This window comes from Podarcis raffonei, chromosome 14 (assembly GCF_027172205.1).
Source record: "Podarcis raffonei isolate rPodRaf1 chromosome 14, rPodRaf1.pri, whole genome shotgun sequence".
NCBI lineage: Eukaryota > Metazoa > Chordata > Lepidosauria > Squamata > Lacertidae > Podarcis > Podarcis raffonei.
Genome location: NC_070615.1, coordinates 13,964,141 through 13,990,955, shown reverse-complemented (window position 1 = coordinate 13,990,955; position 26,815 = coordinate 13,964,141). Strand labels below are relative to the sequence as shown.

Genomic DNA, 26,815 nt, shown 5'->3' with positions numbered 1-26,815 from the left:
GACTTCAGTCCACTTCAACAGATGCATGAAGTATTATATAGATATAGATATATTTGTAAATAGTGAGATCAGAGGGAAATTAAATGCAGAAAACTACACAGTGGATCATTACATAATAAACTGTTGTAATTCACCAAACTGTTGTTGATGACACACACATCCTGACATTACTCACCTAATTAACACAAGCTCCTTATCCTCTGGTAATATTTAGACAACATTTACTGCCCAGAACATTAGGCTCAAGAAGTGAAGCCTGGCTTACACCAATAGAGATATATTTTCCTTAATAGCCAAAGGGATTTTTCAAAGCATGTTTACATCTCATCTAAAAAATTTCCCCCAAAAAAATATGAATGGTGTTTTACTCTAGTCATTAGCATTACTCCCTGAAGTACCCCACCTTTCCTTAAAAACAATTTAGGAGACATTTAGACTTCATTACAAACACATTTACTACGGAACAAGTTCATTCAGTGGAACTTACTGCTGAGTAAATGTATGCAAGAATTTGAATTTGTGGTTGTAGGAAGTATTCTACAATTGTGTACTGAAAGTGGGTCTGTGGTCCAGCTGTTAAAAGCTACTACAGTGGTACCTCGGGTTAAGTACTTAATTCGTTCCGGAGGTCCATACTTAACCTGAAACTGTTCTTAACCTGAAGCACCACTTTAGCTAATGAGGCCTCCTGCTGCCGCCGCGCCGCCGGAGCACGATTTCTGTTCTCATCCTGAAGCAAAGTTCTTAACCTGAAGCACAATTTCTGGGTTAGCGGAATCTGTAACCTGAAGCGTATGTAACCTGAAGCGTATGTAACCCGAGGTACCACTGTATATACATATAGGTAAGGCAGTTAGCATAAGTCAGGAATCTAGCTCAGTTCCCAGATCACTGGCTAGTCATTTCAGTGAACCAAGATTTCTATACTACACATATTTGAAAATGCAGTTATGGCCAAAATCTGTATTTGTTTCATGAAATTGAAAATTAGTGATACATTCTAAATTCTTCATACTTTCTTCCTTTCAAGACACTTGTCTTTCTGAATCAACAAGCAGTTTGCCAAGGAAGAAGAAGAAAAAGAAGAAAGTGCAGGTATTGTACTCGTTGGTTAATACATACACCCCATTTTATTCATTAGGAGCTGCCAGCTGATAACGTTCCTGAAATTGAATCACCTCACTAGTATCCCTGAAACAAGTGCAGAAATGATTATATTTTACTTGCCAGAGAGGGCTCTTTAAACAAAATTCTCAGCAACCTCACCAAACACAAATTCCATGGATCACTGTGGGACATGACAGTTAAACTGGCGGAAAACTGATGTAACATTTTGGGCTATAATATCAGCATAATGAGGTGGTAGAATGGACTCCCATTTCAGACTTCCACTGGGGGTCTGATGCTTCCTGCACATTAAAAAAAAGGAACATATCAGAGAAAGTACTGACTTTTGCTCTGGCTGTGCTAGCTCTTGATTGCAAAGTGCTTTGTTACACAGAGGTGCTGTGATTTTCTGTGATTTTCTCACCCTCCACATTGATGATACAGTCCATTCTGTTACCCCAGTATGCTTTCACCATGTCACCACCACCTACTGCATATGCAGCAGGTATGTGAAACCAGATGTTGCACTGGTTGGAATCCAGTGACAATTGAAGGGCTACAGCCTCCTCATTCTTAATTTACAGACACTAGTAACTTTGCAGCAGGTAGACATCTTACTTAACATATGCCTATGCATGCTTTTTTTGTAGTGGCTCAAGAAATGAAGTGGGAAAATTTGCTCGTATTCAGAACTGTACAACTTTAACACAATTAGCAGTGTATTCAACATCAGCTCTGATATGTTTATAGTGTAGATGCCGCCAGACGCTAGTTATGTGTGCTTCTCTGATCATCACTAATTCTCTCACCTGGCTCCAAGTAAAATTAGGCCTTGAGTAATTTTATACGTCCACACAGGTAACAACACTGCCTAGAGAATCCACCTTTTTTATAGCAGATAATTTCAAATTTCACAGCATTTCTTTTCATCATATATTTTCAGCAATTATTATTTTTGCCACAAAATATTGATAGTACCTTTACCACTCAGTGCATTTAGCATACTGACACAATGCTTTTGTTTAAAATGTATTTCAGATTGCTGCAGATACCATAGACCACACAAGTTCTAAAAGAGTTGAGGTAATTGTACCAAATATGCTGCAGAAGTCAATCATAGGATTGTAGAGTTGGAAGAGACCCTAAGGGTCATCTAGTCTAACCCCCTAGCACGTAGGGGCCCCCCTTGACATGGGTCACGTGTGACATTCCTGACAGTGCTGTGTCTTGGAAGGGGTGCTATGACGTTTGTTGTGAGTCAGGCGAAAACCTGCAGATGGTCCAATTTGTCTGCAGGGAATGTTCCTTCCTGGCCCCGAATATGGCAAGCAAATAATCTATAGCAATATCTGTGCCAGTTCAGCCCGCTCACCACTGGGCTGAAGCACATACACATAGCAAAATGGGAGGGAGGGTGGGTTATCCAATGACTATTGGGTCCACATGGGGCAAGAAGCTGGGCACCGTTCCCCTTTAAAGGAAGAAGGCAGTCCAGTTACCGCCCAGGTCTCTGTCCACTGCTCAGCCCCCTCCTGAATGGCTGAGGGGGGAAGGTTGTGCCAGGAAAATGCGCAGCCAGGAGGCAGTGTGCTCCTCCCTCCCCCCGGCCATGCGTGTGGACCCTGTTTCAGCCTTGAGCTGTGCTGTGCAGCAAATGGCGCCCCCCCCCAATCTAGGTGGCAGTACGTATTTCCATTCTGCTCTCTTTTCCTGACATGCAGCGCTGTTTGCATTCCACCAGAAACTGCGTTGTAATCTTGCTGTCAACTTTGGTGAAATTACATAACGTTTGTAATTTACATAATTATGTGAATTACTATTTCATAAAATTTATTTATGTCATAAATTCATTAATACTAATACAAATACAAATACAAATACAAATAATAATAATAATAATAATAATAATAATAATAATAATAATAATAATAATTGTACCCTGCCCATCTGACTGGGTTGCCCTAGCCACTTGATTGTAAAAACAAAACAAAACCTCATAGCAGTTTACAAAAATAAAATTAAGCTGTCATTATGTTATTCCACCTCACTCGTTTCTCTGCACAGAAAATGCAGTGCAAATGACGAAAACACCTAATCTGTTACGATAGAACCATAGGATTGTAGATGTATCATATGTGGACTGAAAGCAACAACAGCAAATACCAATTATATTAATTGGATTGATTTCCACTTTGGACTTAGGATGGATAAACGAACACCAGTAATTTCCACGCTCTATCTCTCCTGGATCACAACCTCACAAACTTCTGAGGGCAGTGGAGCTATCAAAAGGGCCCCTGAAGAATAATTGTTTCCCCCTCTTCATCTGCTAAATTTGCATTCTCCTTTTAGACCAGACTGCCTAAAGCAGCTCACAGCACTCATAAAATATGTCAGATCCATTAAATACATATAAACAGAGCTTTTTTTTTTCAGCCAGAACTTGCAGGAACTCAGTTCTGGCACCTCTCGGGTAGGCGCCTTTGCCATTATAAGGGAACAAAGGAATAATAATAATAAAATTTTATTTATATCCCGCCCTCCCCAGCTGAAGCCGGGCTCAGAGCGGCTAACAACAGTAAAATAATACAGCATTCTAAAAAACAATTCATTATATATCAGTTCAAATCAAATTGATGGCAACCATTGGGCTAGAGTTCTGTGAAGAATTACCAAAGGAGGGGGTCAGGCTGTGCCTTGGCCAAACGCCTGGTGGAACAGCTCTGTCTTTCAGGCCCTGCGGAAAGATGTCAAGTCCCGCAGGGCCCTAGTCTCTTGTGACAGAGCGTTCCACCAGATCGGAGCCATAGCCAAGAAAGCCCTGGCTCTGGTTGAGGCCAGCCTAACCTCTCTGTGGCCTGGGACCTCCAAGGTGTTTTGATTGAAGACCGTAAAGTCCTTCATGGGACATACCAGGAGACGCGGTCCCATAGGTACGAAGTGTTTATTGTGCGTTCCGACACCTCTTTTCCTAGAAAAATTGCACTGCATATAAACAAGCATGAAGCTTCTTGCACAAGGAGAATGTTTAATTCCTCTGAAACTAGGGGAGAGAAGCAGTAGAAGGGACAACTGTGGTGGTGCTTTTGTCTTTCTCCTGGCTCTTTATCATAGGACAGTTGATCTCGCACATAATTTCAGTGGTGGTGGAGGAGATAGTCTTTTATAAATCACTCCTGATTATTAACTATTATATGGGGTCAAATTTAACATTATGTTAAACATACACATAACCTTTAAAATAATAATGGTTAGAATTTGCTGCTGTCTTCCCCCCCCCCCCAGCAAAAACAGACCACTTGATATTTGGATTAATTCTGCAGCATCCATTCCAGTTCCTACTCCTTAGCTGCTTTGGGGCAAATTGCTTCTGGGGGAGGATTTTTATCAGGAAAATATCACTGGAGAAGGGACGCAGGTGGTGCCGTGGGTTAAACCACAGAGCCTAGGACTTGCCGATCAGAAGGTCGGCAGTTTGAATCCCTACGACGGGGTGAGCTCCCGTTGCTTGGTCCCTGCTCCTGCCAACCTAGCAGTTCAAAAGCACGTAAAAGTGCAAGTAGATAAATAGGTACCACTCTGGCGGGAAGGTAAACGGCATTTCCGTGCGCTGCTCTGGTTCGCCAGAAGCGGCTTAGTCATGCTGGCCACATAACCCAGAAGCTGTATGCTGGCTCCCTCGGCCAATAAAGCGAGATGAGTGCCGCAACCCCAGAGTCGGCCACGACTCGACCTAATGGTCAGGGGTCCCTTTACCTTTACCTTTATCTCTGGAAGAAGAGGGTTCAACCATTGGATGCTAGATTCTCAATAATGATCAGGATCCTGTATAGCTCCTTTTTTGTTTCTTTTATTTTACAGAAAATTTACATTTATAATACAATGGGAATCATCAGCATAGAAGCTATAGCCGAAAAAGTCACAGAACAACCAACAGATTCTCTGATTATTACCTAAAATAAAGAGGTTTCACATTGTAGCCTGAACATAGCTGCTTTTGTCTAAAAAAAGTGGATAGTTCTGAGCTTGCTTTTTTTAAATGTACACTTCATGTAACTTACTGATACCAAGTTTCAGAACTAGCACATTTTTCTGAGATAAACAATTAGAAGCATAGTTATTAATGTGGATTTTCTTCTTCATTTTAGAACTACAAGTTCCCTGGTTTCAAGCCAATGAAAGTCATGAAACTACCAAATCATCTAGAACCCGCACAACTCTGGGATTCAGTTCTTAAAGTCCAAACCTTCAAGGTATAAACTTTGTATTTCAGTTTAGGTAGCAAAACTTGCTGATGTAAAATATTTTTAGAGCTTAAGGTAGGTCAATTTTGATATGTGGTTTATATCTGAAGCAAGGAAAAAAATTTTAACAGTTCTTTTAAGATTGCATGACATACTTGAGACATATTATACATTCAAGTAAGTAAGAAGCCAATTAAATCATATGAAATTCTATTGTCCACTGTTAAAATCCACATAAAATGCATTTTATGTCTCCCACTATTATATTTTGGGTCTTCTGCTGCTATACATCCTTCCGTACCTCCCTTAGCAAGATGTATTCCATTTTCTTTTTGCAAATAATGATAAATTTCAGATAGCATTAAACATAATATGCAGAGTGATTAATTCACTCCATTTTATTAACAAGTGAGGAAAGTGTCATGAATTGATTGTTCAGCAGAGCAGCTGTTGTTAATTGAGCCTTGTTAAACAGGAGCACATGACTGGGCTGGCTGGTTGCCAGATCCATCTCCCAGTTGCTATAAGTATTTTGCTAGCTTGGCCTCCCAAAGAACACAAACTCTTGGGCCTGCTGATAGACTTTTTGGTATGCTCTTGTGTGCTACCTGCTTGGAGAATATAAGTTTGGAGAACTGTTCCTGTGATACTTTAGTGACTTCATGACAGAAAGGACATAGCCTTCAATCCAAGTAACATTTTGTGTATTATTGGAAATGGAAGTGCTCCAGCCTCTGATAATATATTATTCTGTGATTAAAGAAGCAGCAGCGTTTGATGAAACATAAGAATTAATCCTTGGAATATCTTTGTTCTTTTAGTAAGTTCATATGTGGTATTTTAAACTTTTCATTAGTAGGCATATTAACATTGTAAATCTGAAAATGTTTTAGAATTGTAACGTCGTCCCCTCCCTGGTTGTTTTCCAGCTTTATAAGGGAGAGGAGAACAATTCTTACAAGCATTTGTTTGTAAAAATATATATTGCTTGATAATAAGAAAAGCTCTAGGTAGTTTACATTAAAATGGTCAGTAAACTGGTTAAAACTGGCATTTAAAAATACTGAAAAAATGATTAAAATCAGCAGTAGCTAAAAAACAAATAAAACATTTTTATCATCACCCTTTAATTTGGGCTCTACATCTGCAAAAGAAAAAGATACTGCAACATGTTAAACAAACAACAAAACAACCCTATCCAGTACCTGTAACTATATATGGAGTTTGGGGGTTGTGCATACAGCTACCAATCGGTTGGATACCATAAACAGCTTCCAAGCAGCAGTTACTTGTTAAGGGTATGACAAGCGGACACGGAGCAATGGATCCAAACTGCAGGAAAGAAGATTCCACCTAAACATTAGGAAGAACTTCCTGACAGTAAGAGCTGTGGAATTTGCTGCCAAGGAGTGTGGTGTAGTCTCCTTCTTTGGAGGTCTTTAAGCAGAGGCTTGGCAACCATATGTCAGGAGTGCTCTGATGGTGTTTCCTGCTTGGCAGGGGGTTGGACTCGATGGCCCTTGTGGTCTCTTCCAACTCTATGATTCTATGATTCTAACATTGTTTGTTCTCGATTGCTCATTGTTTCCAGAGTGGGGATCAGCACCATTGCTTAGGCTCAGCAGTTGTGAGGGCTGCCATCCTTACTGATCTGTGAGTCTGTATCTCCAAACCCAGAACAGAAATTGTGCTTTCAAAGGGGATCAACCCTTCCTCTTTGGTCCCAGTAATCCTTGGTTCAACACAATCTGAGATCTGTTTGCAAAACCTATTTTGCAGTGCAATCCTATACATACCTGCTCCCAGGAATGTTGGGAATAGAATTGTATCATAAATCTGCATAATATATGCACTTCCACCTTAAAATTTGCAGATTAGGCTTCTCACTTTTTTGGGGGGGGGGTACTTTTGTACAACACTGTATAACATTCAGACTGAAGAAGTATGGAAAATTTTGAAGCTTTCTCAGTACTTTTTGACATTTTCTTTTGGTCCAAAGAAATATATTACCCTGGCTGTTACTTTCACATTAATACTATTTGAATATATCTAAATTATTTTTGCTGTACAGCTGTTACTTTAAATCATCCCTTTTTCTTTTCTCTATTAATATTTTTGAAGCAGGCAGTAAATGTTAAAGATAATTACTGCATGTTTATAGCATAATGTCATTTTATGGATTTGCATTTTTCCTTGAATTTACACATTTTGACAAGGTGTCAGGTTTATTTATTGCAGCCATTATTCATTTCTTGTCATTTGTTCAAGGCCAAGTAGTATAAAGTATGAGAAGAACCAGATTTTTTTGGGGGGGGGGCAGGATAATGACTTTAACCCATTTGAGCTATTATTATTATTATTTTGGTCTAACAGATATTCTTATAGATTATGCCAGACTTGCGTTTGCAAATACTGTCTTTAGGAAGCCAAAAATTAATTAGGATCTAAAAATCCAAATGGAAGGTTTTAAATTTAATACCAACAATCAAGGCCAATTTTTATAATCCCATAAAAAGCTATGTGATTGCAGAGCATAAAATGATTGGTTGCTATTGAGAAAATGAATACTGACCCAAGCAATTATTTGGGGTCAGTTTTTAAAGGGTTATATAAGGTTGCAGCTGCGGAGTGACAAATAAACTTGTGGATGCGTAGCAAAGGACATAATGAACTATAATTTCTTAAGTTCAATGCCGTAAAAATAATTTTCCAAAGCATGACTTGAGTATAAATAATGCAGTGACATTTGCCTAGGCCTGTCAGATGCCTTGTTTTTCATCACAAGTCCACCAAGATCCTTTCAAAAGGTTACAGTCGATTTGCATGACCACTTCCTTATTTTTACATCGTGGGACCTAATTGTAGGATCGTGATGCTTCAGACTCCCACCACCCCAGGCGGTTTGGAAGGGATCCTGTTTTGGGCTGTCCTCCACACCAAGTATAGCAATTGTAGCAACGCAGGTCAAACGTTGACTCCTTTTTTGAATTTAAAAAAGTGCCCTTGGTAAGCGGTGCTTACTTCTGAGTAATAATAATAATAAAAATTATTTATATCCCGCCCTCCCCAGCCAAGGCCAGGCTCAGGGCGGCTAACAAGCAATAATAAAAACAAGCTGAATGAATACAACTTAAAAACAAGATTAAAATACAACATTAAAACATTAAAATGCAGGCTCATCACAGGAGGAGAAAGGAAAAAAGAAAGAGGGAGAGGGAATCAAATTGACTCCAAGCCAAAGGCCAGGTGGAACAACTCTGTCTTACAGGCCCTGCGGAAAGAAATCAGATCCTGCAGGGCCCTGGTCTCATGAGACAGAGCGTTCCACCAGGCCGGAGCCAGTGTTGAAAAAGCCCTGGCTCTGGTTGAGGCTAATCTAACTTCCTTAGGGCCCGGGACCTCTAGGGTGTTGCTATTTTTGGACCTTAAGGTCCTCCGTGGGGCATACCAGGAGAGGCGGTCCCGTAGGTAGACATGCATAGGATTGTATGCTTAATTGTTTATAACAGTAGTTGCATTGGGCAAGCATATAGATGTATGTTACGAATCCCCTACTTTTTCAAAATGAAAAGCAGCTTTAGGAAGCAGCAATTTGGAGTGGAGCAGAAGAACCTTCTTAATAACTTTCTTTCCAGCTGTTTTTCTTGTCAAAGTCCTTCCCCCACAGTGTGTTCACCACCCCACCGCACCCCATGCATGGTCCCTGATGCATGTTTATGAAGAGCAACTCAGGGTTCAGTTTGGGTGAGAAATGGCTGGTGTTGAAAGGTGAAATATATAGAGTGGATTCCATGCTCTTTATTCAGCTCATAGTGGTGAGGAGGAATGGAATGTTCCCCCAGAAAATCTGCTTTATATACATTATTTACACAATGGGCCCCACGTGATTGTCTAATTCCGGGATTCACCTATAGGCCAATCTGGTTGCGGATTCACTTTTCCCTGGAGCCGGATTGGGTGGCTCCTGTGGACCAGTCAGACTGCTGCATTCTGGACCCTATTGTTCTAGGACCAATCAGACTGCTGCATTCTGAATCCTGTTGTACTAGGACCAATCAGACTGCTGCCTTTTGGATCCTATTCAACTCAGTACATAACAAAAGGATTAAGAAAGTAGTTATACATCCCGCCTTCTTGCTTCTGTTTTCACAATTGTAGCCTCCTGGGGTTGCATTTTCCATTTTAAAAAGGAGTTTGAACTTCATATCTTTAATATATTGTTGCACACCACCCCAATTTCCAGGTGGTGCAAGATAACAAATAAGGATCTGTAGAATGGAAATGCTCAGCTTATGGTCAGCTCCAGGCACTTACCCAGAGTTCGTGTTTCCTTTGGAATGAGGTACAGCAGAGACTGTGGTGTCTATGATATATGGTTTATTTACACATATATAAAACCTGAGCCTACAGTGGAGGGGTTCACAGCATTAACACCCCCAAAGGGGCTTGTTTCTCCCATAGCCACAGCCTTAGATTCAAATAGAAATCAAACATGATTTCTTTCCAGTTTCCATTCTTTATTTCCAGTGTCTTTCCATTTCTTACTCTTTCCAGTTTGCTGATTTTTCCTCTGACTCTCATCACTTCCCAACTCTACTCTCACACCTAGTTTTTTTCTGTTGAGGGAGTGGGGCAGGGATTAGAGGGGTCTCTCCCCCTCTCTCCAAACTTACAACAATATCAAATTGATCAGTCAAGTCTGCGATGCTCAACAACACCATATTGAAAAAAACACCATGCTTTAATCAGGGGCACACCCTTTGAAGTATATATGTTTGGGACTGCATAAAAAAAGGTATTGTTCATCACTTTGTTGGAATTATGTTTATTCATATTTTTTTTAACAGGGAGTGGATACAAAAATTCTGAAGAAATTGTTTATCTCTGAAGCATCCCTTGCAATTTTACAGGATTGCTTTTGGTGGTGGTTTCTTCACAAGTTCAAGGTATGAAGACTAATAATAATAATAATAATAATAATAATAATAATAATAATAATAATAATAATTTATTATTTATACCCCGCCCATCTGGCTGGGCCTCCCCAGCCACTCTGGGCAGCTTCCATAAAAACCAAAAATACAGTAAAATATCACACGTTAAAAACTTCCCTGAACGGGGCTGCCTTAAGATGTCTTCTGAATGTCAGGTAGTTGTTTATCGCTTTGACATCTGCTGGAAGGGCGTTCCACAGGGCGGGCGCCACTACCGAGAAGGCCCTCTGCCTGGTTCCCTGTAGCTTTGCTTCTCGCAATGAGGGAACCGCCAGAAGGCCCTCGGCGCTGGACCTCAGCGTCCGGGCAGAATGATGGGGGTGGAGACGCTCCTTCAGGTATACTGGACCGAGGCCGTTTAGGAGCTTTATTTTCATTCTTAACCAAATTAAAAAACGTAATTCGAATATATAAAATTTCTTGATCATGACTGAATCTGTGCTCACATACATGGAAATAACTGCTTCCCTTTGACTGATTTGTATTGAAAGACAAACAGAATAAGTCCCACAGAGAGTGATAATAACCCTGAAAGAGCGTTCCATTTGTGGGGTAAATAACCCATACTAGAGAGCTTAAATTTGACACCCAAGGTGTGTGCAAATGCTATAACCCTTATGTCATGCCTTGGGCTTTTCATATATGAGATGTAAGCCATTGTTTGGATTATCAGTGCAACAAAGAGTGAAAGCAAGCAACTTGGGGTAGGTACAACATTAACTGCAAAAATTCCACTTCTCTTTCACTATCTCTCTCTCTCACAGAACACACACACACACACACACACACACACACACAGAGAGAGAGAGAGTTTCCTATGTCATGTAACCTTTTTAGCTCCAAAATCACAATCATGATCACTCTGAAGTTCCTGTTAATTTATACATTATTTCTACCACCTGTGCTTAAAATCAGTGCTAAGTGAAGCAATGAAATATTAATGCTAATAATACCTTTTCCTGATTTATTTCAAGCCTGATCAAGCTGAACAGGACCACCTTTTTGATAGAATATCAGACAGCTTTGTGGCGCTTCTCTTGAGTACTCCCAGTTTCATAAAAGATCCTTTCTTTCAGGTAAAGACACTAATAGGTATTTTTCAATCGTGAGTGTTGCCCCAGAATGCATCCCTTTGGCATCCTTATACTGTATGCTTAAAAGTATAAGTATATACTTATACTCTTAAAAGAGGCCCCGTGGAACATGTGTACTCTGTATCCACAGGGCCTCTTTTAAAGGACTCACCCTGTATATCCTTATTCTGTACACTATCATGCTGCCTCTTAAACTCTTTTCGGAGATGAAGATACCCAGATCCTTTAGCTGCTCCTATGTTTTGCCTTTAGCTGCTCCTATGTTTTGCCTTCAAGTCCTTTTATGGTCACTCTTTATACTGGTGCCAGTGACTGCATCCTCAGCCATTGTCTAAGGTCCAACCTACACTTTATGGGATGTGTGGGTACTGTCACCTCACTACCCCCAGGTAACGTTGCTGGAAAAATAATGTATTATATACAGGCTTGGGAAATATGGCACGTACCTGATAATGTGTAATTATCACTGGTTCTTGTAGAGCTTGTCTTGAGGTTTTGGCTGGACGTCTTGTTAGAATAAAGTTATAAACTCAAACAAAAGCAGCTCGTCCCTGGTTGGGGGGCCCCAGCCAGTTTAGTCCTCTGAGGCCGAGGGCAAGTATACTTGGCTGCCCACCCCAGCTCTGCACGGGCCTGAAGTATTGTACTCGGGCTACATGTACTTTATTGCATTTTCATTACTTCTGTTTCTTCCTCTGTGCATCGTTCTGGTGTATGTGGTTCTTCCACTGCCTTCAAACAGGACTAAAGATTTTGTCCCTTTTGTATTTCAGTTTTCAGTTTTTGGTTCTTTGTTACAATAATGTTTAAGGTAGTTGGTGTCACTTCTGACATGGTGCAACAATACTGTAACAAAAATAAAATAAAATAAATTGTTTTCCAAACCATGTATCACAGGTTTTGTCTCCTTGGCTGCTGCTTGTGGAGACAAGGAAACATCACATAATATTCAAAATAAAGCTTTTTTGCTCTCTAGTTTTTGATGATAAATAGTACAATAGTAACCCCCCAATTTGTTACTTTACCTAAAAAGTATTATCTGTATATTGCTTCACAAGATGTTAAGCTAGCTGCCATGCTTACTTACTTCGCACATTGGCAGAACTATTCATTTCACCACAAATAATGATTCAGCTATGTTTAAATGTCTGGGTTTGTTATTAACTATACTTTGCTTATTCTTTATATTACTCACTGCCAACTTTAAATGTTTTAAATTTAGCTTTGTTTGTATTTTGGCAGATGTACCCTGACTGCTTGTCACAAGCCATCTATGTTACTTTTTGTGAAGCTTTTCCTGAATCCCGTCTTCGTTTCACTGACGAATTTAAAGAGGAACTAATGGATTTAGTTTTTCAGTGGATAAGAGGTACCACAATTTGTCTTTGAAATTTATGGTATTAGGACTTTTCAGAAAGATCTTTTCTACATAACTTTATATATTCAGCATTTTATCCCAGTCAACATCAGTACTACAGAATAGTAAAGAATAATAACACTAACACTCTAATAATGAAAACAACGAGTCCTGTGGCACCTTCCAAATTTATTGCAATACATGTTTTTGCAGATGAAAACTTTCAAGTCTATGAGAGCTTACGCCACAAAAATTCAGTCTTTAAGGACCAAAGTAAATAGCATGCTAAATGCATCATTCTTAATCAAGGTTTAAGAAAATATAATAGTGGGGTGAGGAACCCAGTTTTCATTGAAACAGCAGCACATAGTGGGGGAGGGGGAGGTTTAACTGTTCCTTCCTCAGCTCCAATCCCAGTAAAATCTGCAGAAACAACACACACACACACACACACAGTAATGCTGGGAGGATTTTCAGTGGGATTACAGCTGAGGAAGGAATGCTTAAACCTCCCTTCTCCAAATACTGTGATCCTCATGAAAAGTGGACCCTTCCTACTTGCTATTAGAAACTGATGATGCCCTAGTGACATTTGAAGTGATGAGCTTCAGTGCTATATATGTAGTTTTGTCCCAGTACTTTATGGGCTCTTTGTTGCAAGCAACTACTACTATTTATTACTATTCTCACTAGTTATCGCTAAATTTATTACCTGCCCTTCACTGGCAGGTTTTTGGGCAAGTTGCAATTTAAAATTCAGAATTAAATACAATAAAAACATATTACATTCACAAGAATAGGCAAATCAGTATATGGTGGGGCAGCAGTGTTATTATTGTATTAACACAACTGTCTCTTTAGAATTTGTCACAATGCAGTCCTGGGGAGTACCAACCTTTTGTGCTCAATGGAATTTACATGCTTAGAATTATGCTGTTAAAGTGACACAGCTAAAACTCGTGCTTCATGAGTATAATACGTAGTGCTTCATGAGTATAATACGTATCAAGGATTTGTCTTGGGAAGTACCAAATGTAATTTCAGCTGTGCTTATAATTTTATGGTACAAGTGTTACTGAATGACTAAAACTTGTGCCCCAGTTACTGATATGATGACATCCTCATTGAAATAATGCTTGTCATTCAAAATAATTGCAAGTATGGAATGAAGTAGACCTCCTCAGATAGGAACTACTAAATGTGCTTTATAGTTCTCAGAGTGGGCAGGCTTTAGAGAGCTGCCCCAGGAACATTTCAGTGTGTATTCCCCCCTCAAATAACAACCATGGTGATCAAATGTATTCATATGTGGTTATAACACTTGCAAGATAGCCTCTCTAGTTCCTATTGTGAACACAAATAATCCACCACCAAAGACAACTAATTTCATGTCTGAATAATTTACAGCGAAAAGTGATAAAATTAAGAAAACTAGGACAACATAAAGCATTATGCCTCTTCTTTAGAAATATCCATCGAATGTTAGTTCTCAGTTTCCAGGAAGAAAATGAAGAATGTTAGAAAGAAAATGAATGAAGAATAAACCCTAGTTTGCCAACAAAGCAGCAGGCTGTTGAAGATACAGTGTATACGAAGAAGTAAACATGTGCCTTTCTTTCTGTCTTTCTTTGGTAACAAAAGAACTGAAAAGCTCTTGTCGGTTCTTTTTTTAAAACACACACACACATTAATTTATGCTTTGCAGGTTTCAAACCACAAAAATCTGCTTGGAAGAAATGGAATTTATTCTGGTTGGAAGCGCCCCTGACACAAACGCAGAAAACAGATTCCTTACATAAGTTATCTAGTTTGAAACTCCAAAACTCTGTGATTAAGACAAGGTCAATCGGAAAGTCTTGTAAGTACCAGGCGAAGAACTTAAAAAGTTATTGAATGTTTGTTTCAGAATACTGGCATAATATTGGCCGCCGTATTAGTGAAATAGAGATTGATATTATAAATCTTAAGGATAAATTTGAACCCTGTAATTTTTTGTTGCTTCAGAGGAATCAGAACAAAATGTCAAATACTTACTCCCCAGCCATGGGGTTCAGGATGCAATATCAGCAAGGAATGATTTTGAGTATCATTTATGTTGAGACAAGGCTGTTGTGATGGGTTCAGCTTAGGACCGGTGTTGAAGGCATCTGGGAACTTTGTGGTGCCTGGTACAAGTTACCCCACTTCTTAAGAAGATGGGACAGTGAATAGATGAGTGTTTGTACTGATTCCCTATTACATATTTTTTTTTACATAAATCGAAGTGTGGTTTTAACCTTTAAAAACATAAACAACATAAACCCTGGACTCAGCTAGACTGATAAAGAAAAAGTGATTTATATGCCTTGTACATGCAATATAGCATTGTGCCACCAGATGGCACAGTGGAGTCCCATTTTTCCTCTGCCTGTTTTCCCTGTTTAAATTTACAACGTGTTTAACTGAAACGCATCTTTGACATGTCTAAATCCAACCCCTGTACCATGGAGACATTGTTGTCCTGTGCCACAACATAATCTTTTAGATGTACTGAGAACACTCTCTTAATTATCCTATCCATGTTCTAAGTATAGTAAGGAAAAGAACCGCAAAAATTACAAGACCCTTTTCCCAACAACTTGTCTGGCCCTTTTTCTAAGGTTTTGTAAAATCAATCTTTTCAGTCTGAGATTTTATAATGAAAAGCAACAAACATTTGCATAGAGTCTGGAAATACCATGTTTAAGAATTTGTTGGGAGCTATAATGTATTCTACACATGTAAGATTTGCTTTATACAGTATACAAGGAGGAATCGCTGTAGCTTAGTGAAAGCATGCAATATTCGCCTTAATTTGGAGCAGAATGTACATGGCCAATACAAATCCTGCAAGGTGCAGAAAAAAGGATATATAAAGTGTGCCTCCCATAGCTGTCTGTTTCCAAAAGATTTGATAATGTTGTTGCTCAGGTGGTAATTCCTAGAAAAAAAATTAGTAGGAGTACAGTAATATGCCAAACTCTGTAGGTCAGGGATCAAAATATTCTGCCCCAGGCATAAGTTAGAAATTGTTTCAGTCTCAAGTTTGGATGGAGGAAATGCATCCCAGTTTGAATGTTCTTCACGAAATAAAAAGCTTGTTTCTCTCTTTCTGTTATGAAATGGCCACTTACCCCAAATCTGGGTGGGCAGTAGTTGTGGCCTGTCACACCAGACCCCTGGCCTCACAGAACAAAGGCCTCTCCACTGGGGGAATTCCTCAGCCAGCCACAACGGTGGCCGGGATAGCCTGCCACTGGTTGAAGTCTGGTGGCTGCTGGGCCCTGCTGTTAGGTCAATCAACAGACCTTACTTGGGTACTTTAACGCCTGCCATATTTATCTTGTATGCTGGCCTTTTCTTCCTTGCACCGCTTTTTGACCTTGCTGTGGTTCATTAATCCTTGCTGTATTTCGAGCCGGAAATGAATTTGCCTGCTAACAGATTGGCCCTGTTTGGAGGTTTTGCAAATAGCAAATAGTCACAACTTTTGCGGATAAGGCATTGGATGGAATCCTTAGTCACATATTGGGGCGGGGTAAAGTGGTGCGGCCGGGTAAAGTGGGGACGCGGGTGGCGCTGTGGGTTAAACCAAAGAGCCTAGGACTTGCCGATCAGAAGGTCGGCGGTTCAAATCCCTGCAAAGGGGTGAGCTCCTGTTGCTCAGTCCCTGCTCCTGCCAACCAACAGTTCGAAAGCACGTCAAAGTGCAAGTAGAAAAATAGGTACCACTCCGGCAGGAAGGTAAACGGCGTTTCCATGTGCTGCTCTGCTTCTCCAGAAGCGGCTTAGTCATGCTGGCCACTCGGCCAATAAAGTGAGATGAGCGCCGCAACCCCAGAGTCGGTCACGACTGGACCTAATGGTCAGGGGTCCCTTTACCTTAACCTTAAAGTGGTGCAGCACCCCTATCCTTAAACAGGTGCAATTGCAGGGTAGCCCATTAGAGGGATCTAGTGGGAAGACTTTGTTCAGAAACCAAGTGTGGGACAGGCAGCGCCATAGAGCTTTAGACAGCAGCCTCAGAAGCCCACCTATGTAGATCCACATCTTGATGTTCTTCAATCCCAGGCTCAACCCTGCTCTAGCATCAGCTGGGGACTGAGAATGGATATACACACAGTGTATATCCATAAAAGATGTGGCTAATGTTAAACCCCAGAATGTTGTATTTTGCAGATTGTTACCGCTATCATAGGCTAGGCCTTTGTTCCCTGGGGGAGGGAATCACTGCGATTGGGTCTGCAATACTAAGCAATTTCTTCTCATTGTTATCTCAGCTCTTTGTTTTCAAGAGTATTGATGATATCTCTACAACGCTTCCATTTCTAACGTTTTGAGCAGAATGTTTGTGAATCAGGGTAGACTGACCGTGGGGAGTTAATACTGACGTTCCAAATAAAATTGGAGAGAATCTCCTATTCTAGAACAGGAATGTAAGTGGTTATAAAATTTCAGTACTTGGAATGCCTTATGATTTGCAACTTAACAACCCTTAGCCAGTGTACTATTAGATTAACTACAGGGCCAAGGGCTTTAAAGTTTGACTTTCTTCATATGTAGGTAATTTTGTTGCATGCTTAAGACTTTATTTTTCGGGGTGGGGGGGCTTAAGACTTATATGTTTTAAAGCATTAGAAATACTTAAGCGGTATGTATGCCTTCATGACTGGATGTCTCATGCCCAAGATTTTATGTAACGCCTCCAAAATGTATGATTAAGAGATTTTTCATATGGGCTTGCTCTGATATGATCCTACTAAGCAACACCATTACTGTTAAATTTATTCTGTATAATATCACTCCAGACCCTCCTAGTGTCCCAATTTTCCAGGGATGTCCTTGTTTTAGAGAAGCCGTCCCAGTTTCTGATTGGATCCTAGAACTTCAAACTTTTCCTTAGGTCCCTATTTTCATCAGAGAAATGTTGGAGGGAAATATGGTCACTCTAATAGTCAAGTAACTATCATAGAATGATAGAATTGGAAGAAACTACAAAGATAATCTAGTTCAGCTCCCTGCACTGCAGGAATATTTTGCCCAACATGGGGCTTCAACCCACCAGCCTGAGATTAAGAGTCTCATGCTCTACCAACTGAGCTGTCCCCCAAGGCTATGAAACATGCACTAGAATATTGATATCCACTATAAAAATAATAGTGTGAAACAGAATAGTTATTAAATTGTAGGGAAAACGTATTTGTCCCACTGAGCTGAGAAACGTATGGTTCCCACTATTATTCTCCAGCAGCTGGTATTTAGAGGCATACTGACCCTGATTCTGAATATAGTATTTAGACATCATAACTACTTTCTCTCCCATGAATTTGTCTCTGTAAAACACTCTGAATTGGTGGCCATCACTACCTATTGCTGCAGCAAATTCTATGGAATGCTGTTCTCCTGGTATTTATTTTGGATCATAAGCGAGACAAACTCTTCTTCTCCTTGATTTATGATGATAGACAGAGCCTAGTGTTACGCCTGCCAAACCAAATGTAGAAGAAATATTTAAAAATACAAAAAGAACTGTCAGTGAGACTTAAGAGCCTTTGGATTGTATAGCTTTTAAATGTAATTGTTTAATAAGGATTTTGTTTTTAAAAAAAACCCAGTTATGCTTGTGGGTTTAATTTTAAGTGTTCTGGTATGCATTTTAAGGCTAGCTTCGGTTGATCGGCTAATGAAACCCACTGTGGCTGAAACATTTTTCTTTCTTTCTAATGAATGTTGTGTTGACAAATGCAGTGTTCAGTTCTTTCCCAGCCACGTGTGTGTATTTAAATGTGTAAAGGGGAATATTATTGTGTGCGTATACTTACAAATAGAAATGCCCTCATTCAAGGCAATGAATAACAGTGTAGGGAAAGGTAAAAGGCCTTTCCACAAGCCCAACTCTTGACTCCCCCTACTTTTGGCCAATTCAGCTTCTCTGGTAGCAAAGGGGTTGGTTACCCCCTCCCCTGGTGATTCAAGTGGTGCTGAATAGCAAAGGAATTCTGCAACAGAATTTCATGCAACAGAATTTGGTCTTTTGCAGATTATTTCAGATCTAAATTTGAAGTGCTTTTCAGTCAGTTTTTTGGGGTCCTCTCCTTAGTATTTCCTGAAAGGAGTACGGTAAATATTATATTATTATATTATTATATTATATTATATTATATTACAGTGGTACCTCGCAAGACGAAATTAATTCGTTCCGCAAGTTTTTTCTTCTTGCGAGTTTTTTGTCTTGCGAAGCACGGTTTCCCATAGGAATGCATTGAAAATCAATTAATGCGTTCCTATGGAGACCGCCTTCAGACCAGGTCCGGGGACAGTCTGTCCCCGGACCTCTTCTGAAGGCTGGCGGGGGGAGAAGGACTTTTCTCCCCACCGCCAGCCTTCAGAACAGCCTTCTGAAGGCTGGCGGTGGGAAGAAAAGCCCTTCTCCCGCCGCCAGCCTTCAGAAGAGTTCCCGCAGGGCTGCCTAGGCTGCGGATAGCAGCCTGCTGCCCGGCGCGAGGGGCGCTCTGAAGCCGAGCGCCCCTCGCGCGGGGCAGACATCTGCAGCTTGGGGAGCCCTGCAGGACTTCCCCGCAGGGCTCTCCAAGCTGCGGATAGCAGCCTGCTGCCCCGCACGAGTATCCGCAGCTTGGAGAGCCCTGCGGGGAAGTCCTGCAGGGCTCCCCAAGCTGCGAATGTCTGCCCCTCGTGCGGGGCAGCAGGCTGCTATCCGCAGCTTGGAGAGCCCTGCGGGGAAGTCCTGCAGGGCTCCCCAAGCTGCAGATGTCTGCCCGGCGTGAGGGGCGCTGTGAAGCAGAGCGCCCCTCGCGCGGGGCAGCAGGCTGCTATCCGCAGCCTAGGCAGCCCTGCGGGAACTCTTCTGAAGGCTGGCGGGGGAGAAGGGCTTTTCTTCCCACCGCCAGCCTTCAGAACAGCCTTCTGAAGGCTGGCGGTGGGGAGGAAAGCCCTTCTCCCCCCGCCAGCCTTCAGAAGAGGTCCGGGGACAGAGGCGAAGGTGCGCTGCGCTTCCCCGCTGTTCCCGGAGATTTCCCTATGGGCTTTCTTGTTGCGAAGCAAGCCCATAGGGAAATTCGTCTGGCGAAGCACCTCGAAAAACGGAAGACTCTTTCGTCTTGCGAGTTTTCCGTCTTGCGAGGTACCACTGTATATTATATTATATTATATTATATTATATTACATTATATTATATTATTATACAGTGGTACCTCGGGTTAAGTACTTAATTCATTCCGGAGGTCCGTTCTTAACCTGAAAGTGTTCTTAACCTGAAGCACTACTTTAGCTAATGGGGTCTCCTGCTTCTGCAGCACCACCGGAGCCCAATTTCTGTTCTTATCCTGAAGCAAAGTTCTTAACCTGAAGCACTATTTCTGGGTTAGCGGAGTGTGTAACCTGAAGGGTATATAACCTGAAGCGTATGTAACCCGAGGTACCACTGTATATCCATATTGTAACAGAGGCAATTTAAATGGATTCCAAGAACAGCTGGATCATAGCATAGCAAAAAACGGGAACTGCTGTCGTTTTCTCCCTCTGTGGATAAAACCCTATGCCCCATTTCGATTACATCTTTGCACAACTGCCGGGCTATGCTCCCACAGCTCAGTTGTAAAAGTAACAATCATATCACTTAGTTAATTTAGCATGAGGTGGAGTCAGTCAGCAAGCAGAGCATTTTCCAAAAAGTTCCTTGTCCAGTCTTTTAATAGAGCCCCATGTACGTAGCCCTATGGCTTTAGATTTTTTTGGATTTGGGTGCAGTTCTATTTGAGACTTCCATCGTAAGAAGGGCTGCAGGCTGTCATTTTTGTCTGCCATCCAGTGCACATTGGCAAGAGTATTATGTACTAGACTTTGTGTCTGGTCATAGAAGGGAGGGGGCGAGGAGGTGGCTCAGACAGACTGTTTTGTTACTTCTTTAGAATTAAAAGCATATGAAACAGACGCAGCTTAATAAGTTTTTTTATAAATAACATCAACTTAAATAACTTAATAAAGTTCAACTATAACTTAAAATAAAGTTTAATGCTTTAACAGGAGAAGCATGAATAGGTGAAAAAAAATCAAGCCATATACCCTAACAGAAATTATATAAAAAGATAGGTTATGTTACATAAAAACCCATATGATGTCTGAATTTTTACTTCATCGTTATAGAAAAGGATATTTTGAGGAAAGTGAGATGAAATACATTTCCCTTATTAATATTATTTCATATACACTATTTTTGTAACATCTTTCAGAGCAGCGTTAGGCATTCTTACTAATACATATGAATACATTGCAGTGGTGCAACCTTCATCTTCCATACTAGCTTTATTGTCTGAATACCGCAGAAATCCAATTTCAAATTACTTTAAAACTTACACATTTTTCCTGGAAAGTATTCCATACTGCTCCACCTCCATGCTTAGTACTGACTTGATCATCTGAAGACTCATTCCAGCAGCCATCAAGTCCGACATATTTTACATAACATTTTCATCTGCTTTATTATCATCATCATTATTATTATAGCAGCCATGTTTAATTAAGCAGATAGGTTTATTTTAAATAAAATATCATCAGATAATCAAGTCATGACTTAATGCATAAGGGTAAATTTAACTTAACAATCTGCAAAGCTACTCTTATACTAACATGAGGATTGTACAACTCTTTACAATTTTTTACAACTTTTAGTTACTAAATCAGATGTAGTGTATCTTCATTTTTTTTTAAAGGCAGTCTCTTAAAAATAAACATAAATGCGCAAGTCCAGCTTGTTCAGTTTTTCAGTAGTATTCCAGCTTCTCTTCCTTGCACTTTCAAACAGTTCCCGTATGAAATTAAACATTTTGCTGGAACTGGTTCTCCATAGATTAGTGATCAGGGTGCTGGCCGTGGAAGGAATTGGGAAGATATATCTTCTTTACTTGTTTTCTGACCTCTCTTGGGGGCGCCATTCTGTTTCAATGCAATATACATCTCCTTCCCTTTGTGTGTCCAGTTTGCTGAAGCATATGTATTATAATGGTTTTCTTGAATCCATTCTATGAAGTTGCAGTCCTCATTGCATACTTTCTGTTAATAATAATAAAAAAAAGACAATAGGTCACATGAACGCTGAAATTGTTCATTGTATCGTATAAAAAACCATCAGACTTTTAAATGTGCAGTTTAAACAATTTATATCTGTTAAAATGTATCCGTTTTTGGAAATCTCTTGCATGGTTGTGAAGGGGAATGATTTTTCATTAATGCAAAAATGCTCAGACATGTTTGGGTGAAATCCTGATTCAGTGTAAAAAAAGAAAGAAAGCTGTAACTGAGTCCATTCAGGATTTCAGTTCTCATCTTAACATTGCATTATGTACATCCCTAAAAAAATTCGTGGACCCAGTTCTCCGTCATGAGATAATGATCTGTTATAAACTGTAATGTACCCCATCTTAGAAACAGATTTCTTTTGATAACTCTGCATATCTGCGCAGTTGTAAGGATGGCTGCAGAGGACGACATGCAAGCCTCAGTGTCGGATTTATGTATAGATTAAGTAGGCTGAAGCCTAGGGCCTCTAAATCTAGGGGGCCCCACCAGCCCGCCTGCTCCCCAGCAGGCAGAGGCAAAGCAACCTGCTCCGGTACCCGGAGCGGCGCTCATCCCAGGGAGCCTGGTGCGCATCCTGCAGGGGCGTGACATGCATCCCAGGGCCGTGATGCTCGTCCCGGGGGTGTGGCATGCCACCCATGGGGGCATGGAGCGCTGCCCGGGGGGTCATGGCACACAACGCGCACCCCACGGGGTGCCGCCAATCGGGGGTCAGCATTTGGTCCTTCTTTGTCCTGGCCAGGCCTTCGGCATCCCGGCCAGGCCTTCTTTGTCCTGGCCAGGGCTGCTTCTTCCCAACCAGGTCTTTGGTGTCCCAGCCAGGCCTTTGGCGTCCCAGCCAGGCCTTCTTCGTCCAGGCCAGGACTTCTTCGTCCCGGCCAGGCCTTCTTCATCCTGACCGTTCCATGCTTGTCCATTGTTAATCATTATCAGGAAGCAAGTCAAGATGTGGGTGGCATAGCTTATCATGGGGAAAGCCAAGAACATATATGCAAGGAATAGGCAAACAGATCAGGCCACAGCAGGGAAAGATAAAGGAATCTAGACATAGGCAAGGCACGTTAAGCAGGAGATGTTGACCAGCCTGTCGCTTGTTGCTTTCTTTTTTATGTCATTTGGGAGGCTGGAGCCAAAGCAGGGAAGCTCAGCTGACTTCAGGTGAGCTTGCATTCCAAGGCAGAACAGGACCCGGAAACAATTTCCACCATTCTGTGAAAGCAGCCCTGCTTCACAATTTTTAATGTGCTCCCACGTATTGGGGGCATTATGTAACCGGTACATACATTTTTTTCAAAGCAAATAGGTTATTTGCCTGTTAAATAAAATCTGCTGCTAATAATTATGCCAGTACCTTTCCATAGAGTTTTCCGGACTTGTTCATGGCTAGAAAGTATTCACTTGCCACTCCTTTGATTGCCACTATTCCAATTGCCACTGTTCTTATTTCGAGAATACCTGCAAGGAATAACAGAGAAGTCTATAATTTGGCTATCTGCTTTTGAAGTGGCATAACAAGACAATTTCTCTTGATTTCACAATATTTTAAAAAATATATAGGATCAAGTGATAAAGCAGGGATGGGGGGAAAAATCAAATCCTTTTAACATAACCATGTATGTAGTAAGCATTCTTAACTAATTTCTTTATTTAAAAAACAAAGAACAGGGTTCTCCTAATTAACCAATCAGTGTAAGCCCTCTATAAGGGCTTCTGCTTATGTAATGGGGCTTCCCTCCCCCTTCCTGTGTGCTCCCACACCCCCTGAAATTTGATTGGTGTGTGTATGTCAGGGAAACAACATTGCAGTTGGAACATTCAACACATGTAAACACACGTAACATTGGATTCCACCCAAAGAGTACATAAGTACATATAACCCATTACAAACTCCACTGAAGTGTGCTCACACATAAGAACTTCCATGTTTACATGAATTGCACTAATATCCATTATATATGACCATGCAAATCCTGTATTTACAAATTATCCATTTGCCATTATATTTTTGCATTATAAAGAAATTTGGAACTTTTGTTATATTTTTTCTTGTGCTCTTTGAAACATTTGCATTTCTCATTCTAAGTGAATACTTTAGATCAGTTTTAATCAGGATTTAGATAATTGTGCCCCCCCCCCAAGATTACATTGACAAAATTTGTAAGAAATTTACCAGTTCCATCTCTGTGCAAGCACACAAACTTTAGAACTTGTAAATGATAGAAAACAGACCTTGGCAACTACCAGAAGATAAAGTATCTGTCTGACCCTTGTGGCTGTTGAAAACTGACAGGCACTGAAAATATATCTGTGTCACATAACAAGAAATAAGTAAAATTTACTATTGGAGCTTTTTCATTCAGATGCATTTTACTTGTATAATTGGGAAGTTGTTCCTGCATTAATGCTTTATTGGTTACAAAATATTTCTTGATCTACTAAGGAAGCCTACATGTAAAAATGGGTTTCTACATACAGTGCAGATCGTCTTCTGAATTGGGCTTGTGTACATACAAGGATGCGGCATAGGAGTGGGATGGAGAACTTGTATCACGTCTCCGGGGTTACATGTAGAGTGGCTCTTGTTGGATTGGGACCTCAGGTTTTGAAGACTGGGAGCTCCTGGCACTATCCAATTTTTGCTGTTCTGCTGGAAGCCACGTGCTACTGCCGTTGACTTTCCACCATTTGAATGGTATATATCATACTATGGCATCACTTAGGGCACATGTAGACTTCCTTTTGCACCACGTTTTCCAGCGTAGGCTTGTGAGGGGCTCATATGGGAGGCTGGCAATATTTTCTTTAAGTTCTTTCGCAGAGATAGAGCTGTCAGAGGAAGCAAGGAAAGCTGGAGAACGTTCTTATGAGTAGATGTGTTTGTAAATAAGTATATTGGTCTAGCAATTGAAACATTAGACCAGGCCACTTATTCATTCACAAATCTGGCCCCAAGTTGACCCAGCAGCAGGCTGGCACCTTCCCAAAGCCACATCTTGTAGCTAGTTCAACATCCCAGCCTGAGAAGTCCCTCATTATCTTATTTATTCTTAAGTTATTCCTTTGTTGTTTTCTGTGGAAGTGTTCTGACAGTGTGCAAATAGCAATACAGAAACACATTGGGAAGGATTTGCAATTATGTTTTAAAATATATATAAATAAGTATCCAAATAGCAATTATTTCTTTTTGGTTCTTGACATTTTCAGGAAATAGCCAACTATCAGTTGAAAATGTGTGGAAGGAATTCCACAGCTTAGGTCCTGCTAGGCAATGTAAAAAGACATCACTTGCATGGCCCAGGTATATAAGATGTGCTACATGCCAGTGGGGGTTTGACAGTGAAAATAAAACACGTGAGGCCATTGGGTGGGTTAAATTAGGCCACAACTTTATTGATTGCAGATGTAAGCTGGTTTGGCATAAGGCATTTGGTAAACATAAGGCATTTGGCATAAGGCATTTGGTAGTGGAGGACAGAGGTGCCTGGCGTGCTGTGGTCCATGGGGTCACGAAGAGTCGGACACGACTAAACAACAACAAATTTGGTAAACAGCCGCCTTCAACCGGCTGGTTGAACCCAGGATGGGTTGGCCCTGACATGAAGGCCACCCCTTGACATGGGTGAAGTGTGATGTTCCTACCAGTGCTGCCTCTCAAAAGGGGTGCTATGACCCATCAGCCCCCATGTGGGCACCCAGACAGTTCTACCTCTTCCAGGACCCTTTTAATGTGCATGTGTATATATTTGCCATGGTTTTTCCACTGGTAAAACATCTCTGACATCAGCTTTACAAAAGATGGCCAGCTCATGACTTGACATGTGAGGATAGCAGCATTGCTGTTACAATACAATAGCTATTTCTCCGTGTTCTCTCTCTGTTTGTCATGTTTCTTAACAAGCTCAAAATCATCTCACACAGTAGTGTTCCCAAGAACATTCACACTTTCAGAGAGAAACTTGAGTTCCTTCTCCACATAACAACTTCATGACTGTTTTCTTGAACTTCAAATGACTCAGTAACACCTTTTTTCCATCATGGAACCCAAGGTGACATAATTGTGGTTCCCAATCAGTCACCCACCCAGGCACTGAGCAGACCCACAGCTGCTTAGCTTCAGCAGGGCACTGGTCTCATGTGTATTTAAACAGACAATTATATTCTAGCCAACAACACTCTCCAAACACCCTTCACCATATGGTGAAGACCCATTCATTTGTGCTTTCCAAGGTGCATTTAATCTGACTATTGAAATTAAATATTTAAGGGAGCCAAAAAGATTTGCCTCTGGGTCTATAAACTGCCAGTGACAAAATAAAGGGTTCTGTGAGGAACATGGAGTCCATGTACACACAGTTCAAAAAACAGACTATTGCAGTGGTTCTTGCTCTAAATTTGAGCATGCGAATCTTAGAGTTGGGAAAGAAGGGACTTGGATGGGCTACAGCTAACTTGTGTTTCTAATTAATGAAGGTTGGGAGTGCTTGTTTTTTGAGTTCAGATGACCTTTAAAGATGATACAAGGCCAAATCAAATCTCTACATTTTTTTATGTTTGCTTTTCATGTTTTAAAATTCAATAATAGGCAATCGAGAAAGTACACATGATGAAGATCAGTGTTGTTCTTCTATGTGAATAATTTCCAAAGGGCTTTAGTAACATTACCAGATGCATGTTGTAATGATGAGCTGAATGTGCTGATTAATTAATTTATTGAATATGAAGAATTACTAGAATGCAGTATCATTTGTTAGCTGAAAGTGTGTGTGTGTGTGTGCGTGCGTTTTGTATATATGTCACCAAATCATTTAGAAATGTACACCCACCCCCAAATCATCTGAATTGCATAACCTGAATTTGCTGGTATGTGATTGAATTCCACTTGAAAATAGCAACCGTCTGTAAGCA

The 26,815-nt window shown here is 40.7% G+C and overlaps 2 protein-coding genes across 7 annotated transcripts in view; one reads left to right on the top strand and one right to left on the bottom strand.

Moving 5' to 3' along the window:
• The window catches only part of FAM227B (family with sequence similarity 227 member B), a 114,344-nt gene that overhangs the window by 7,982 nt on the left and 79,547 nt on the right, over nucleotides 1–26,815 (top strand). For all 5 annotated transcript variants that reach the window (XM_053365361.1, XM_053365363.1, XM_053365362.1 and 2 more), the window contains exons 4-10: nucleotides 1,031–1,095; nucleotides 2,146–2,190; nucleotides 5,256–5,360; nucleotides 10,199–10,297; nucleotides 11,320–11,421; nucleotides 12,682–12,808; nucleotides 14,502–14,654. In XM_053365361.1, coding sequence (XP_053221336.1) covers nucleotides 1,031–1,095; nucleotides 2,146–2,190; nucleotides 5,256–5,360; nucleotides 10,199–10,297; nucleotides 11,320–11,421; nucleotides 12,682–12,808; nucleotides 14,502–14,654 — 696 coding nt within the window. The remainder of the gene's footprint in view (nucleotides 1–1,030; nucleotides 1,096–2,145; nucleotides 2,191–5,255; nucleotides 5,361–10,198; nucleotides 10,298–11,319; nucleotides 11,422–12,681; nucleotides 12,809–14,501; nucleotides 14,655–26,815) is intronic.
• Nucleotides 20,825–26,815, bottom strand: part of FGF7 (fibroblast growth factor 7) — a 44,059-nt gene continuing 38,068 nt past the window's right edge. For both annotated transcript variants that reach the window (XM_053365371.1, XM_053365372.1), the window contains exons 3-4: nucleotides 23,262–23,365; nucleotides 20,825–21,883 (exon numbers count right to left, since the gene is read on the bottom strand). In XM_053365371.1, coding sequence (XP_053221346.1) covers nucleotides 21,689–21,883; nucleotides 23,262–23,365 — 299 coding nt within the window. In that variant the 3' untranslated portion in view covers nucleotides 20,825–21,688. The remainder of the gene's footprint in view (nucleotides 21,884–23,261; nucleotides 23,366–26,815) is intronic.